Source organism: Pezoporus occidentalis, unplaced genomic scaffold, assembly GCF_034315485.1.
Source record: "Pezoporus occidentalis ecotype Australia unplaced genomic scaffold, CSIRO_AGI_Poc_V1 ctg9, whole genome shotgun sequence".
Lineage (NCBI taxonomy): Eukaryota > Metazoa > Chordata > Aves > Psittaciformes > Psittacidae > Pezoporus > Pezoporus occidentalis.
In genome coordinates this window covers 2,374,556-2,392,741 of record NW_026916262.1, presented here as the reverse complement: position 1 = coordinate 2,392,741, position 18,186 = coordinate 2,374,556, and the positions used below count along the sequence as shown (strand labels likewise).

The 18,186-nt window shown below is 36.1% G+C and overlaps 1 protein-coding gene across 1 annotated transcript in view; it reads right to left on the bottom strand.

Moving 5' to 3' along the window:
• THSD7A (thrombospondin type 1 domain containing 7A) overlaps positions 1 to 18,186 on the bottom strand; it is a 286,529-nt gene that overhangs the window by 60,962 nt on the left and 207,381 nt on the right. Inside the window, exons 8-10 of the mRNA XM_062605006.1 lie at positions 13,253 to 13,444; positions 5,186 to 5,420; positions 2,087 to 2,202 (exon numbers count right to left, since the gene is read on the bottom strand). Of these exons, the coding sequence (XP_062460990.1) occupies positions 2,087 to 2,202; positions 5,186 to 5,420; positions 13,253 to 13,444 (543 nt within the window). The remainder of the gene's footprint in view (positions 1 to 2,086; positions 2,203 to 5,185; positions 5,421 to 13,252; positions 13,445 to 18,186) is intronic.

Sequence of the window (18,186 nt, the reverse complement as noted above, 5' to 3'; positions counted from 1 at the left end):
GACTGGGCTGATATCAGCTTTTGGCGGGTTATTACAGCAGCTGCAGCTTGTCTGAACACAGAAGTGTGCTGGACCATAGCCAAACAATTGTAATTACAAGCAAGCGGTAGGAGAATCCCAGTGGTGGCTCTCCACCACCTGGCTGCCTTTCAACGCAGAGGAAACCCTCCACTCACAAGTCAATCAGCTCCAGGAGATGCCAGGAGCTGGCAAAGGGGCAGGACAGACATGTGGCTCAGCAGAGCTGCTGACCAGCTTTCTGACACAAATGGGTAAACCCCATGAAATAAAAATTGTGTAGTATAAAGAGAGTTTGACTCACTGAATAGACAGAATGCTAGTACTCGTTCACAAACACATTGTTTTATAGGAGCCTACATGTTACTTTGTAGTAAATACGTGTGAAGAAATGCTCATTCAGTTAAGAACTTTCTTAAAACCCACAGAAATGAGAACACAAAAGGATGACATTTTTTTCCAAGATGATCTGCCCCAACAAAAATATGAATAATGATGCAATATAACATAGTATTTAATGACTGTTGTGGTTTAACACCAGCAGCAACTATGTACCATGCAGCCGTCTGGTCACTCACTTCCCCCCTCCTCAGTGGGATGGGGAGAAGAATTGGAAAAAGGTAGGAATGGTAGGCTGAGATAAGAACAGCTTGATAACTGAAATAAAGTAAAATCTAATAATAATAATAATAATGGTGATGATGATGATAACAACAAAAATAAGGAAAAGAGAAAGAAATAAATCCAAGAAAGACAAGTGATGCACAATACAGTTGCTCATGGCCTACTGACCCAGCCCGACACAAGCATTGATCTGCCCTTCTAGATAACTCTCCCCAGTTCCATACTATTACTGGCATGACACACTGTGGTATGGAATACTCCTATGGCTAGTTTGGGTCAGGTGTCCTGTCTTCGCTCTCTCCTGGCTTCCTGTGGCCCTCCTCACCGGCAGAGCATGAGATTGAAAAGTCCTTGACTTACAGTAAGCATTACTTAGAAACAATTAAAACATCAATGTGTTACCAACATTATTCTCAGACTAAAGCCAAAACATAGCACAGTACCGGCTACTAGGAAGAAAATTAACTATCCCAGCTGAACAAGGACAGTAATGAATAACTGTTTCACAAATTCAGATTCAATGGCCTTAATTGTCTGCCTTTATGCTTGCATTCTTTAAAAAGCATACAGAATTGGCCATAACATTCGAAGTGTGTGTAGCTGATGTCACAGTATCTTACATTCTGGTAGTTGTGAGAAATCACCACATCCCACACAGGGATTAATAGCCAGTGGAACATGAGGTAATGCAGAGTCTGTCTGCAATAGTGCATATCAGAAAATCACCTCTGGTTAAGCTTGAAACAGAAAAAGCAACAAGGCATAAAAATGCAGGCAATATTGACACAGTAATCACTTTAACTTCATGCACGATTTCAGTGTAATAAAAATTCAGGGGAGACCTGCACTATTTTGAAGAGCTTTGCCAAATATATTAAAATGGTAGTGGAATGTATGTTGAAATCAGATCATTAACATCAACTTAAAGTCAGCTAATTTTTATTAACTTCGCTTCAATTTTCCTTTGAGTAGAAGAAACCAGCCAAAATTATAAACACATGCCTATCTATTTACACCTCTATGTACCTATCTATCTCCTTGTGGATAAAGCCTGAAGTTTTTCTCATGAGCAAGCAGCATGTGTATTTTCAAAGACCAAAACTGACCATTTTATAATCTCATAATTCAAATGCTACAGTTCTACATCTGTTCTGGTATGTGTTTACTCCATGAGTAGTTATCTCTTTATCAGCAGAAGACGCAAATGGGATTTTGTAACATAAAAGTTGGTAAAATAGCAAAAAAAAATGCAGATGCATAAAGAAAATGTATAAAAATAACCATTCTTTTAATCAAAAATGCTGTGTCCTCCCTGCAGCTACTGTACCAGCTATTACATGTCCTCTGTCAGAAAGAGATGTGTATAAGCCTTTTGCCAAAAGTGACTGCTAGTCTCTTTTTCTTTCTTAAAATCTGTCTACAAGCACACAATGGATAAAATTACCTTCCTGACATGAAGAAGGACACAATGTCCAGTCACTGAATGGAGTCACAATACAGTCTTTCCTACAGGGAAGCAGACAAGGCCTTACAGTTTCCGGTCTGAGGCTCTCAGGGCATCTAAAAAAAAAAATGAAAAAGAAGCATTATCAAATGAACAATCATTCTGCTGTGAAGCAGAGAATCACGAGAGGTACTGAATACCTGTAGGCACACAAGGGGACTGCTAGTTGCCCAGAATTCATCAGAATGAAGCACAGAAATAAAAACTATTAGCATTTAAATACATCTGGTGAAAGCAAGTGAAACCTGGTGTATCCTGCAACTGGGGATTTAACTTTAAATAATCATTCCTCACTCACCATTCCAGTCTCTGCCTTTTGACTGTCACTTTCAAGCTTTCAAATGAATCTGAAGAAAAGCGATCTAGTTTAGCTTAGTGAAACACATTTTAAGCTCCTCATACATTTACTAGAAGCATAAACTCTGGAAGGAGGAATGTTTAAACTGAACACTGCTAACCCAGGAACAAATAGGTATAAGCTCGCCATGATCATGACAGAAACCAGAAAATGGTTTGAAACTGCCAGATCAATGAGACTGTGAAAGACTCTCAGAAGGGACAGAAAACTCGCTTGTTTTAGGAAGATTCTGGATCAGCATATAAAAGGGATTACTGGACTGCCGCATAGGGGACTCATTAGCCCAGGTCATTTTCCCCATTCTGTGTTCCTATTTTTTCATCAAGGACAAACGACTCTCTATGCTGCGCTACTTGCTTTCAGAATGATGTAATAACTCTTGCAGAAGTACTGCAAATCTTTAAAAAAAACCCTGAAAATTACTATTGCTCTAAAAGCATACAGACTGTGGACTGTCAGGGGAATATGTGAAGAGGCAAGAAGAATATCACTTCTGCATTCTGGAGCTTTTGGCTCATTAGAGAAAATCATTACTATGATTTGTGGTTGCTGGGTGTCTGGGACCAGAGGGATGAGAAACCAGTTCTGTATTTGGATTCGATCAGCTGGGGAAGCTTGGCTTTCTCAAGGCATCTTTCTTGCCAGGCTGAAGGGAGCACAGGCAAATCTAGTGATGAACTACCTAGAAAATGTGATCTCCATGGTCAGTGAAGAACTATGCCTGTGCGGTGGCGGGGGGAGAAGCAGATGCAAAGAAGAAAAGTTGAATTAAAGCTTTACAGAAACATATTCTTCAGCAATAACACTTGCTAGCTCATTATTTCCATTGGTTGTCTCTGCACTTTCCTGTCATTTTACATAAAATTCTCAGAGTATGATCCAGTTCTGTGAACCAGCACCAACTTCTTGGTGCCTTCTTGTAACGACATCCACATTGTTTCCTTTCCTCCCTTAAAATACCTATGCAAAAGACCATGGAATATTATAACTATAGCAACACAAATCTCCATCACCTCTGCATAAGCTCTCTGTATTTTAAGTCAAGTTTTGCCTTGTTTCTTTGTAAAATCAGATTATATATGGTCTTAAAAAAAGATGCATCATCAATTAAATGCATTTACTATGTTTTCAGAAATTTATCTAAGGTTAAAATTGAAAGCACTTCTAAAAAGTACTGAACATTGGCTTACTAATGACTTTTTCCTTAAAGAACAACAAAAATTGTAAGTATACAAAAAAAGTCTGAATTATACACATACACTGTTTCACTGAGAACTTCATCTTTCAGGAGCACTGAACATTACAATTCTTCAGATCCTCGGGCAAGGCAATTAGTTCAATTAGAACTTCATTTCTATCTTTTATATTGTTTGTATTTAGTATATGTGGCTTAAAGTATTGATTTTTTTTGCAATCCTTACTCAAGGTCAAGTAAACGAGAAAAGATACCTGCAACTTTTGAGGTAGATAAAGCCAATAATATTGATTGTCTTACTACAGGAATCCTTTTTATTAAAGGGAGCTTAAAACAGGATTTCTGTTTACACTTTCATGTTAAATGTTTGGCTCTTTAAAAACAATTCAGCGATTTTAACATGACAATTTGAAGGATCAACCAAAACTCGTATTTCATTTTGGGGGGGGGTGGGGGGGGTGGGAATGGGATCCATTTATGACACAATAAAACAGGCCTTCTCTCAAAAATTTAGGGTTGACTCAAAGGCAGAGACATTAACAGTGGATTTTAAAAGGAAGACTAGTCATTAGTGTTGTGTTTTGTTTTGGGTTTTTGTTATGTAAAATGAGTAACAAATAAAAGATATAATGGTATCATGGCTGAACAGAACAGCAACTTAATGCAGACATACAACAATTTAGATTACCGAATATGCTGGTATTAGTCCTCATATTTCCATTTAAAGTAAATTGGGAATAAGTCTACTGCTGAGTAAAGAAACAAATTTCAGGCACCATGCAAATATTTAGCATGAGAACAGCTGCCTCATGAACCTTCTAAATGACCTCTACTATCACCTCTTCCAGCTTTGAATTTATCCTGAGTGGTGTATATTTACAGACTGAAAACTGTATGAATATATTATCAAATGCATTTTACTAGCAGCTAATCTGTATTTAACCCTGGTCATATATTAAACTGTAAAATTAAATCAATGGGCCAAAGGAATGTCTTAAAAAAAACATATATGGGAAAAAAAATCTCACAAAGGTTGTCAAACTAATTCCCTGTCAGAGCTCCACTGTGCTTCACCTCCTTGGTCTGCTTCTAAGAAGGTGCACTAACATGGGTTGCATCAAATTTAGATCCAAACATGTATTTTAGTGAACTGCACTCATCCATGTAGCTGCACTGCACACCATACATGTACCCCAAGACTCTTATCTTGACTCAGCCTGATGATGACAAGGGCCAGCTGGATTTAGCAGTCAGTCAGCTGTCAGCAGAATCAGCACTGTAAACACCACTGTAAAAATCAATAGCAAGAATGGTTTTATGTAGTCCTCCTGTTGCTTCAGTTTTGTATTTTTAAAAGATTAATTTTTCCCTCATGAGGACACAAAGAAGGTCTTTTTGCCTTTGCATTCAGTCACTGGTGATACAAATATAAAGTAGCAAATTCATAAGATAACTACAGCATGAAGATACTGTTCAAAATCTTTACTTTTTTGGGCCCACTTGTCCCACGTTGACTCTCACACAGATGACCTTTCTTGTCTGCATCCCTACGGAACAGGTGGCCTCCCCATTCCAGCTGGCAGAGGAATTGAAAGCAGAGACAGACGTATCCTCTATGCACTGTCCCCATGGGCCAGTCTGCCAATGATACACAGTGCAAGAGTGTTCGTTACAGCTGCGTGTTTCCTGTAGGGCACTACTATTTGGGCACTGTATTCCTCCTGGAACAATAAAACAGGGCAAAAGTTCATAGAGGGGAAGGAAATAAAGTGTTTTATTAAAAAAAAAACCAACATACCCACTTTGAAATCTTACTAGTTACATATTATCACTTTGATTACATGAAAGAAATGCTGTTCCTTTTTCCTCCTTTTCAAATGCCCAATATTGACTTTGAACAAACTCCAGGCAACAAAGAACAGACTGTATACGGACAGTAAATGTAAAAGTGTACAATAAGGACGCCAAAACAATCATAACTTCTATAGCACACTAATGTGCTTGGAGTAATCTACAGCCTTTTTATTTTGGGGTTCTCTAAAAGAGACTGCAAGAAACACAAAAATGTGTGAAGGCTCTAGGCAGAAGAAATGGTTAAACATTATAGTTACGCATGTGTAGAGATCACTGTTTGTGTGCAATTCACAGACCAATTAAAAAGAATTTTGGAGCTCCTGTCCTAGCTCCCAGTGGATATTTCTCCATGTTATGTAATTACCAAAGAGGGTGGCACAGCTGGTAATTTCAGGTCCAGACTGAGATAACAAAGGCTGTTGCAAGTTAAGATTAAAACGCATTAATGTGTCAATAACTGTGAAGAAAAGCTCAGATAATGCCATCTTTGTTATGTCCAGTTTCAGATAATATGTTCAGTTTCTTATATTCAAGCATTTCAAAGCTAATCTGGCCTCCCAATCCTCCATGAGTAAAGAACAGGTCTTTCCTACTAGACATGATCATAGGCTACTAGATGTCTAGCTCTGTGAATGGACAGCACGTATGCTAGAACTCTGGTGTTACTAGACATACAGAATCTAGGTTTAAGACTTAATTCATGGCTTACACAGGAACAACAGAACTCCAAGTGATGGTGAGCCAAAGAAAATCTAAATAACAATTTAGTCTTTCCCTAAAAGACAAGAATGGTAAGAAAGATAACTGAAAGAGGAACTTTTAAGTAGTTGCTGCAGACAAGCCATACAACTTTCCTCTACAGATAAAACTGTCTACTTACACCAAGTGCATGTCAGACAGCATAATAGCCTTTATATTCCAACACTGAACTTCAGGTTGACCTCCTGCTCCAGAGAAATGCAAGAGTGAAGTGGTTTTAAGCAGTTATTGTTGAGAGAAAATAAACAAACCACTAAATGTAATAAAATTAAAAATGGATGTTTCAAGTACTCCAACACAAGTGAAGTGTCACAAGCCTGAAAATGCTTTATACTCTGAGTTGCTTGGTGAGGTGTCTAGATCTGCAGCAAACCTGAAGAAAGGGCCATTATAATGAAACCACAGGACAAAAATGTAAATTCTCAAATTATTTCCATAGAGATATTTTTAACTGCTGACTTCAGGTTAAAATATTGGTGCAAGCAAGCAACAGTAAACATCTTATTAACTGAGATGTCATGCCAAAGACTAGCTAATCTTAAATTTTGCAAAGGGCCATTAGAAAAACCTAAAAATGGGGAAAAGTAATTAAACAATGACTGGAATTAAATTGGGTTTTAGCTTAGAATAGGTGTAACTTGAGTCTTTTAGAATTGCTTAGAATATATGTCAATATGCAAAGCATCAAGATAAAACATCACTACCATTTTCCAAAAAAAAACAAGACAATAAAAAAAGGTAAAACAAAATTATGACAAATTTATGGTTATGTAATCAGTTTCAAAAAGTTATTCAAGCAGATCCCTTCAGGAAACTGAATTTTTTCCATCTAACACCAACAGGAATATAAGCAAGGAAATTAGGAAAGTAAGCGTATTTTGAAAAAAATAAAAATAAAAAATTTAAGATAGTAAAGTCACAAATTATTTGGCTTACAAGAGAAAATTGATCCCCATGAGGCATCTAGACATGTTGCCCCAGTATGAGGGTTAGATAAAGGCGAATTTAGAAAGGATATGGAAGGTTACTAAATTAACTATTTCCATCTGAAGAAGAAACAAAAGGGAAATATTTAAGCAAATTAAATAAATTAAAGGGGGGGTGTGTGGGAAAAAATGTTTCCCCAGGAATAGATGCCATAGCCACCAGTTCCTAAGGCATTTGAAAATAAAGTGAAAACTTCGATTCAGTTTTGACAGCTATGCAAGAATGTATATTCAGGGAAAAATTAGGAGTGACATTGACTTGTAAATAAAAAACACTGGGGCATGAATATCTGCAGCTCTGTGGGAATCCAGTTCTGTTCAGATTATATTAGTATTTTAAAAACTATGGAAAGAATGAAAACTTACGGAAACAACAGTACTGAAATATAAACCAACTATTACTAGTACCAAATCTTTGTAAGAATAGAAAATATTTATTTATAAATCAGTATGCCATTCTTTCCAGGAAAACAGTTATTTTCTTGCATCCCTCAAATTAAAAAAGTTACAGAAATAAGCAGAAGGGGCTGGAAAACTGGCAATTAGAGATGCCTTTTACAAGATCTGTGTAGGAGTAACAAGGCTAGGGCTTTAAGAGCCTTTCAACCAAATGAGTATCACAAAAAAAAAAAAAAACCTCAAAAAAACCCCCTGATATTTAATCGTAGGATATATGAAAAAGGGACATAAAATCATAATTACATTTTATATAATACAGGGTCAGATGACTGTAAACTGCTTGGTTGCACTAAAAATAGTCATTTCAAGGTGCAAAACCAGTTGGAGCTTAAGCATTTCTTTCTGGTTTTGGACAGTTAAGCAAAGCAAGCTTGAAAATGAAAGGCTACCTCTACAAAGAGACTTCCATATTACTCATAAAATAGAAGAGATATAAGATTAGTTTCTTTGAAGACTAACAGAATTGTCATAAGCTTAAATTGCTTTTCTACCTGATTTGGAGCTCCTAATGGGTAACACATCTCACTCTAGGATATTAAAGGATTGGCTTTTCAAGTTTTGGGGATTTTTGTTTTTTTTTGTGACATTTCTTTATAACTTCCAAATTTCAATATGCTTAAATATTTTTAAAGCATTTAGCATAAGTTTAATTAAGCATTTTGATATCACTCATTTTACATGCATGTAATTTTGTATACGCTTTTTAAAACAGCTGGAATAAACTTAAAGTTGGAGAAAACACGTGACTGAAGTGCCTTTTGTAATCTGGAGTGAGGTGATACTTTTCCATTGAAAAGTCCTTAGTATAACTCCCCTTTTTCAACTACGAAGTCAAAGTGCACTGGAATTTTAACAGCAATCAAATTTTAAAGCACATCAACCATAAGACCCCTGAAGTTGAAAAGAAACTCCTTTGATACAGCTTACAGGTTCAGTAAATCAATCCTGCAGATATATGAGAAGTATGTGCTGTTCGCCCTTGTCAAAGAGAATACCTGATGAGATGGACAACTGATGCTCTAGACTATCTAACTCTGATGTTTAATTGCCTGTGATATATGAGGTCACATTAAATAGTCTTTCTGGTATTATACTTTGCTAATCTATGAACATACAATGGCCACAGTAGACATTATCATGTATATGCATCCCTGCCCTAAGAGATATTTCAAACAAAATAGTCCTTCACTCTCATTTTATTAAGCTTCTTTTTAATCAGATGATTTTTTTTTTCTTTGCATTTGACTTGTGGGATTTTATTTTTTTTTAGTCTTTACTTTTCCAAGATTAGCATCATTCATTTACTACCGATAAAACTTGGAATGTATCCACAATATTAGTGTTATGCTGTATGACACTGATTTTGCAGTGTCAATCAATGATAGTGCATAATTAATACAGAATCAATCTGTATATATACTATCTACTAAAAAATTAAGACTAATTTAGTAGTTTTTAATGTCAGGTCATGGGCTATGTAAAGTAGTCTTAGAGTGTATTACTAATTATATAAGACCTCTTGTAAGCAGGAAAGGAATTTACAGATATATTAAACAGGAAATAAAAAATAGAGAAACCCTACATTCAACAGAGAGGGGCTGAGCTGCATATGATGTCTTTACTAGACTTACTCAGAACAGCCATATCAGGTAACATCATTATGTCCTTTGCTGTCATTTTATATTTTGAGACAGTGACTTCCCTGAGTTTCTTACTGTACCATGAAGATGTATTTGACAGTGACACAAATGAGCCACCACTATAGACAGGCTCACAGACAAGCAAATTTATAAATCACGTCACCTTGCAAACCTTCAAGCTGAAGGCAATGATCTCAGAAAAGATATAAAAATGGTTATTGTGACACCAGTTTCCACATGGAGTCATCTCTCAAACCACAGAAAAACCTTTATCTTGGGAAAAGAGACTCCTCCCTCTTTCTCCACTGAATGCTACTAAATAAGCCCATAACAGATGCTTGAGGCTCTGCAGTGTATGGTTTGACCATGAGGAAGAGATGTTGTTCAGAATGAGGAAATGATGCTGAGAGAGTACAATTGAGGTCAGCTCACAGCTCAAGCAGAAGTCAGTGTGCTGCTGGAGGGGCAGTCGTATCCCAGAGCTCATTAGAAAAAGTTGTCACTACTGTAGTTTACATATGGCTTCAATTTTCGGATGAAGCTATTCTTCTCACCAAGGAATTATTATAATACTATGGAGTTATTCCTATTCTAAGTCATCCAGGAAAATTGATTATACTGTGACTGTTTCCTGGTGGCCAGTTATGCTAACTTGATGGTTTCTTCAAACCAATTCAGCAGCATAGATAGCTGATAATTGAGGAGAGAAATGCGGTCTAAAAGTGTGAAATGCCATAGCATGACAGTCATCTGCCAACACTAAAAGCAAATGACAGAATATAGTATTTTTTATTTCAAAGAGGAAAGGAACTGAACCATCACAGACAACATGGAGCCATATGAGATCCAAATAAAAGAACCTATTTCAACCTTTTTACAGACCCTCAAAAATTTCAGTGGGGTGTTCATATTTAAGTACCCCAGTGAACAAGAATTAAGCACTTCAGACATGTTGAGAGATTGCAATATTCACTGTGTATGTAAAGCCTGCAATGCTTTTGATCTTCCCAGACTAGCAGGAGGATGGATGTGATCAAGGGCTCACAGTATTAAACCTGGACTCCTTAAGTCATCTTAGTATCCAAATTGGTTGCATGTTCTTTAATTAATTAATATTGACAGCAACTGTTAGCAACAGCTCGAGGAAAGGTTCAAAACTCCTAAAGGGAACACCTCTGGGACTGTTCATCTGAATTGAACTGATAGTTATTTTCAGAACTGAGTTTTAATGTGCAAATGGAATTATTATTATGTTTATGAGATTTTGGAATTTTAGTTATACATGGTGTTTACAGAGTTTTCACCAACAATAATGTGCATTTTTTATAAGCCCTGAACAGAACTAAAACCTGCATGTTTCAAAATGGTTCACATGAAGCTTCCTTTTCACATCAGCAGAATAGAGAATATATTCTGTGCCCCCAGAACTCAAAACGACCCCCCAGCACCAACTACTCAATCCATGATTTATGTTTTGGGAGCACAGCTGATCTCTGTCATGCAATTCTGAAGGTGAAAAGTCACTCAGTTATTTGTCACACAGCAAATGACTAAAGGCATAAATTATGTGCAAGGAGACAGACGACAATAAGTCTAATTTCAGTGAAACATAAAATATAAAAGCTAAATTAATACTTTTTGACTGTAACACAAGCAGAGGTGAACAAGAACTTCTAGGCAGAGTTGTAAAAACATGCTAAGCCTTGGAAGGTTATTTATTTATATATTTTTATTCTCTGGAGTTCAGACAGAGTGCAAAGGAGCATGGTGTTTAAGATACCTGAGCAAGATGTGAGTGAATTGTTGTAAGCTAGGTAGGCATACAGGCTTGTATCCTTAAAAAAAGCACAGAATAACCTCATCTTGGAACAGCAGTAAAGAGGTCAGGGCTCGAGCAAATCTGACACACTGCAACATCTAGGTAACGAGTTAGCTTTCTCAGCACTAGTTTAGGGATTGCTTCAGTAGTATCTCTGGCTTGAGACCTATCAGTCTTTGTGATCAGTCATTACTGATTCTGATCATTGTACAATAAAAATAAATAAAATTCACATACCTAAAAATCCAGGCTGCGCTTAACTGCTTTGCTGTACATGTAGCCTTGCAAATCAGTCTAAGTTGTGTTAAGTATCAAAGTCATAATAAAATGAATATTTTTTAAAAAGGATTCATTTTCTGGAGTGATTTAGTTTGCCACTTCTGTGGCATGCTTGTCAAGATGTTAAATTTCTGTCTCTAATAAAATTACTTACGCATTTTGAAAAGCTATTATCTTGACCTTGTGGAAGAGCAAGAAGCACATGAATTTATGTTTACTTGATTATCATATGATTAACACCATGCTCCTTTGCACTGTGTACAAACTCCAGAGAATGGAACTATATAAATAAATGAAAGAACCTTCCAAGCCTTAGCATGTTGTTACATATTATCATCCATATGAAACATGGCTCTGCTTCTCTCAATATGAGTCCATTTCATGTATTATTAAAAAAAAAACAAACACAACATTAACCAATTTTGCTTATTATTTTAAGAGCTTTTCTACTTTGTTACATAGATCTATCTAAGTTATTTCTAAGTAATTTGAATCGCCTACTAAAATGCGTATAGTTATGACTGCCTCTTACACTTCTAGCAAAGGCCCCTTTCAGGAAAAAGGTTGAATGCGCCTGCTCTGCTATACTTTTTAGGTTTTTCCGTCTACAATTACCTGAATTCTGTCAAATACACAGTATCTTTTAGCAATGAGGTTAATTGTGCTTGCAAACAGAGAAGTGTTTTGGTGTAAGACGAAGCCTGGCTTTTTTTTTTTTTTCTTCTCAGAACAGATATTCTGTTTCACTGTTTCCACGCCTTACAGCTTCAACTTTTCAGCTGAATTTCATCATTTCATCTTGAAGTAATAAAATGCTTAATGATTTCAAAGAAAAACTAAAATATCCTTTTATATTGAAGGCTCAGAAATTTCCTGTCAGCAATATAAGTGAGTAAAAGTTTTCCAGTAACTCATGGTGGCTGTGTCTCCTTGCTCCCAGTGTTGCACAAGGAATTTTCAGTTGGACCCTGGCACACCTGACAAGGCTGGTTTAGAACCATGTTACATATAGAATGCATTTGCTTTATTACCCCCCAATATATGTAAGAATAAAACAAAATACTTAAGAATAAAACAAAACCAGTTATAGGAAGCATGGAAAATCGTCAAAGGACAGATGCTGAGCCTATATCTAAAACCTTTTTATTCTTCTCGTTTATATTCCAGCTATATCTTCTCTTTGCATTTGCTCCAGATGCTACACAATGACCATTTGCATGAATGAAAGCCATTCATACGACTGAGGATTTGCAGGGTAAAACAAAGGTCTTACTATGAATAAAGATGTTAATGGGTAACATCATTTACCAATTTGAGCTAAGAGGCTACAAAAGCCATTTGTTAGCATTTAAACCAATTAAAACTCTCAACTTTTCAGCATTCCTATTTATATCCTTCCAAATTACTAACAATACTCTAAATATCTCTCTAGAGGTCCGCATAGGATAAGGTATCTACACTGTTGAATTTTAATAGAAAATGAGAAATCCATATATTTGAAATCAAAACAGTAACATTACACAGTATAACAAAAAAAGCAACTTTAATTGAAATCAGCAAAATAAAATCTCCTCTTTAAAGCAGCTTTACGTACTATGAGTAATTGTAGGATAAGCATTTAAATAATTTTTCTATATTTAAAAAAACAGAACTCCATCTAATAATTCATTTCTGTCAATCAAGAAATTACTTTGACATTACAAAGAGAGCTGGGAATTCACAGTCGAAGAAGAGTCTGCAAGAGTATGCGACCTTACCTTCACCTGCATATGCCAGAATGGAGCGGGCACGCATCTGCTTCCCTTCTGTGGTTTTGCCGGAGCAGGTGTGGGAGCAGGAGGACCATGCAGACCACATGCTGAGAACACAATCCTTTGGGCATGGAGCTTCGCAGACAACTGGGACTGGGTAGATAGCATCTCTACACAGCTGTCTGTCAACCTCTTCTCCTGGGAAAGAAAAGGCCAGTAGCAGTCTATCATTTGTTAAATTAACTTAAAATGAGCAATCTAGTCCAGATGGGCACACAAATAAATTAGATTCTCTTCTATATAAACAAGGTAAATAGATTTTTTTTTTTTTTTGTTACAATGACTTGTCTCCTCTGCCTTGATTCTATAAGAACATGCTTAAACCTAGTTTAACTTGATATGCTGCTGAAGTGAATGCCAGCCTGGGTGGTCTTTAGACTTCCATTTTGTTAATTCATATTTGATTCCACAGAAAATCCTAACGTGAATAACAGAGTAATACACCGATAGGAAACTATGTGCATGGAAATGTATATACAGTAATCACTTTTTCTTCATCCATGTTCATAGGAGAAAGTGAAAAGTATCCTAACTTCCAGCTTAGCCAGTTTTATAACCCACAATTCATCCTTTGAATTTCATCCATGCATCAAAATATGAAGAAAGTTGTAGTAAGCTGTGTCAGCGTGTCTTGTTTGGCCAGAAATATCTTCATTCATTAACAAACCAGTAACACATTACTCTGTGTCATGGAAGTATAAAAAGATCTATGCACTTGAATTCTGTCACATCAGTGTGACACATTTTATTATAAACATAAACTGTTTAATGAAATACTAGCTAATGTTTAAGTAGCAGAGTTGCTTTTGCTTTCAGTAAGGAAATCTTGTGCTTGAGATCTGTCTTAACAGCACCCTAACCACAATGTAGTTAGTTTTGTAAGGTGACATATGATTTCCTGATGAAATCAGTTAATATCCATTAAATGAGGAATGAAAAAATGATCACAAATTCTGAAGTCAGTAAATCTCAGTGACAGTGACAAAAACTGCAGGATAAATACTCGGTTTGGAGCAGATGATGGAAAAAATGAACTAAGGTTGAAAAAAATGAACTAAGATGGAAAAAATGAAAAATTACAGAAAGTGCTTGCAATGAAAAGCAACATGAACTGAGCAGTAGCCCAATATGTTATGCCAATTACAAAAATTGTGAAAAAGTTGCATATAAGAGCACACTGGACTTCTGAGGCCCTGTTAATTGGGTAAGATCAAGGCATGGGAAAAGCCAATTCATTTGTAGACATGATTTTTTTGTTTGTTTCCTGGAAAGTGTAACATTTTGAAACATCTGAATGCCTTTTGTGCTATACGATCCTTCAGTATAGGGCATAAAACGTTCTGTTGAATTATGATTCAGCTACTGAATCTGCCACTATTGAGGCATATGTGATCTCAATGGGACTGGATAGGAGTGTCTATAGCATTGCACTTGCTACAGTCCAGCCATATCAACCCCTTTGTTTTAATAGCTATCATCTACAAAACAGCATATCACCAAGATATGTAAATGGACATCTCTTCAATACAACACAATATTTTTAGAAATAGTCATTAAATACTCTACAGTATATGAAGACATCAGCCAGGGTTAATAACTACCACCTGGATTCTGAAAAGCTAATACAGTGAGAACTGTGAAGGCTGTAAATTAAGCCAAAAATCTATCAACACTGCTTTACCCAAGTCTCAAATTAGGCTTTTACTGCTTAATAGAATAACAATAAAACGAATCAAACACCAATCTAAAGAGAAACTACATTTTTGTCATTCAAGTTTTACAAAGTCTTAAAACCTCTCAATTTCTGATAAACTATGTTCCTGAAAATAGAAGGTTCCTTAGTACTACTGGTATGTCATGAGTCCTGGAACTATTAATGACCAAATTCTTTATAAAAGAGAAAAAGATGAGGGCCATCCATCCAGTATTACATCCTTATTTTATTACCAAGTAAATCTCTCATTGCCTTTCAACCAGGTAAATATTTTATTTTATACAGAATCTTCAGACCCAACAGAATTGCAAACATCAATCTTTCTTGGCTCTGCAAACCAGGGAAAGTCCTGAAAAACATGCTTTTTAAAACAGCCTAAAGTAGTCATAATCATCTGGATTATAAAGACCTTTGAGATCAAGACAGTCTCAATAGCTGTTTTCCTATACTAAAAACCACAAATTTGAGCCCTGCCAAAGGCTTCTTAGATCTCCTCCCTCACTACTTCTCTCACTGGACTCAATCTTTCCATCAATTGCTCCTTTTGTATCACAGGTCATTACACCCTGACACAACTGCAGAAGGGATTCCTTTCCTGCGTGCTTCAGCAGAACAATATATGTTCGGGTTGAAGAACAAGATGTAGGAGCAGACTTCAAAATTCTCTTCCAAAGAATAGCAAAAAAAGCCGGAAAAGGAGTGAACCTTACTCTCAATTTTTTCCATTTCCAGGTAAGACGCTATGACGTAAACCGCTGGGACACTTTCACACTTTGCAAGAAATACTACTATTACAACGAAGTGTGCCATAGTATAAACATATAATATTATATTGAGCTTATTTATCTCCTGTCAACTAAGGTGGTGTTAACTTGAAACTCAAGCTAAATTTGGGGTCACAATGAGAAATTGTGTTAAATTAGTCTCAGTCTGAGTTTATATTAAAAAGAAGAAAAAAAAAAGCCTTCACTCTCTCCCAAAATAAAAACCCACTTTTAACTTTTATCCTTTGCTTTCACAAGAAAAATAGACTAGAAATAGATATCTTCCATATTAGCGCTTAGTTACTGTCAACTGTCCAATTCTTATCTGATGAATTCAGCAGCACAGAAATGTAGGTGGAAGGAATGTTTTATAATGGATACTTCTTATCTTCAGGGAAATATTTTATTGCGACTAAATTGCTTCTGACATTTCACTAATGATTTTATGAACAACTTCACCTTTGCTGCCTTCCTCTTTAAAGAACATAGTATAGTCAACTACCAGGAACCACTCAACCATAGCCTGGGAACAATGCCCCATCCCTGGCAATGTTAAAGGACAGCCTGGACAGAGCTTTGAGCAACTCTGTCTAGTGGAAGCTGTCCCTGCCCAAGCCAGGGGCGGGAGTGTGTGTGTTTAAACTAGGTGATCATTAAGGTTCCTTCCAACCCAAACGATTTTATGATACTATGATTTTATTTGAACTTCATAGATATACATTTATACACTGAAATCTGGAACCTAGCAACAGTCCATATTCAGAAACAGTGCCTGTGTAGTTGAATCATATTTCCCTCATGCAACAGACACACATTTTGGGCTAAATTCTCCAAACTGCAGTAAAGGCAGTGACTAAATGTAGATAGGGCAAGAGGCAAAAGAAGTTTCCTTTTTCAAGGATTTAAATGTCAAGAACTGTTTAAACTTTTGCTGGATTTCTACAGATTTGTACCATCTGCAATAATTTTGTCTAGATGATAAAGTTTCTGCTAGATCACAGAAGACCTACATTTTGTGTTTAACGTAGTTGAATCATCTCACTCCTTTGTGGTTTTGTTTATTCATCTGTAAAATGTGTCTGATATTTAAGTTTCTTGTAAAATGCTTTAAGATCTTTCCAATGGGAAGCATTCCCAGTGCTGGTATCACTAGAGACACATAGTAAGGAAACCCTCTTGCTTACTGTGCATCTTTTAATATGATACATGCTCCAGTGCACAGTAAAAAATTGCTGTCAAATTCTGACCTGTAGTAAATGGAAGCGCAAGTGCTTAACAGAGGGCAAATTTTTTTAAAAGCCTTAAAATGAACAGCAAAATCACTGCAAGATTCAATGAAGCATAGAGAAAACAACAACAACAAAAAAATCAACATAAAATAAAAATGCTGGAGTCCTAAATAATAAGGCAAGTTGGTCACAGTCCTTTACCTGGCAACAGTATCTGAAAGGCTGAACTACAACCTGACAAAAACTAAGTAAAAAAATTGATGATAAAATCACAATGAATAGGATCAAATCACGAGAGCTCTTTGAATGTTAATATAGAACATTATTTTTCAAATGCCTTTGTAATCGGTAAAAAAACAGGAATATTCCACGGTGTAAACTGTGCAGTTGCATTTTAAAGTTCATAAAAGAAGTAATGACATCAACTGAGCCTAAATGCTCAATTATTATTCAGCTGCCTTCAGTAATGCATCTAAGCATGGAGGCCGCAGGAAGAAAAATGCAGTTAGTTCACATGATGTTGAAATCTGTGAGCTGCGATGATTACGTTTACAGTTTCCTTCCTTCCTTGTGTGGAAAAAAAAATCAACAGGAAAGTATTGCACTGCCTCCTGTATGGGTTGTAAATGAAATGGTACACAAGACTGCTCTTTATCTTGAATTCCCATGCAGTTTCTCATACAAATTTCTTCCACATGTCCTTATTTTGACTCCATTGTCAGTCTTTACATTTTCTTACAATTTTATGCAATTCTGAAATGGATAAGTCTCAGTTTTAATTATAACGCCGAGAAGAAAATAAGGTAGAAAATCCTAGTCTAAAGCCTAATTGCCTCAAAGTTTCCAGAACGTCGTGACTAGATGTAATAGTATATAAAAAGCAGTAATGTGTTTAGCTGTCATTATTCTAAAGAAATTACAGAAAACCCCAACTTCAAGAAATCCACTGAAATAAGAGAAAACTTACAAACTTACCCAAATTTGAAGTACTATGCTAGACTGTCATCTGTAATAACCCTGTCTACACATTGGTTGATTAGCCTAATGCAAAATGGGAAATTCTTCACATTACAGGAAAGCTATAAATTTACAAAAAAAAAAAAAAAATCATCATATATTTTTCTGGTGCTAGGATATGTGCTACTAAGCAGATAATAATCCATCACCAGGATA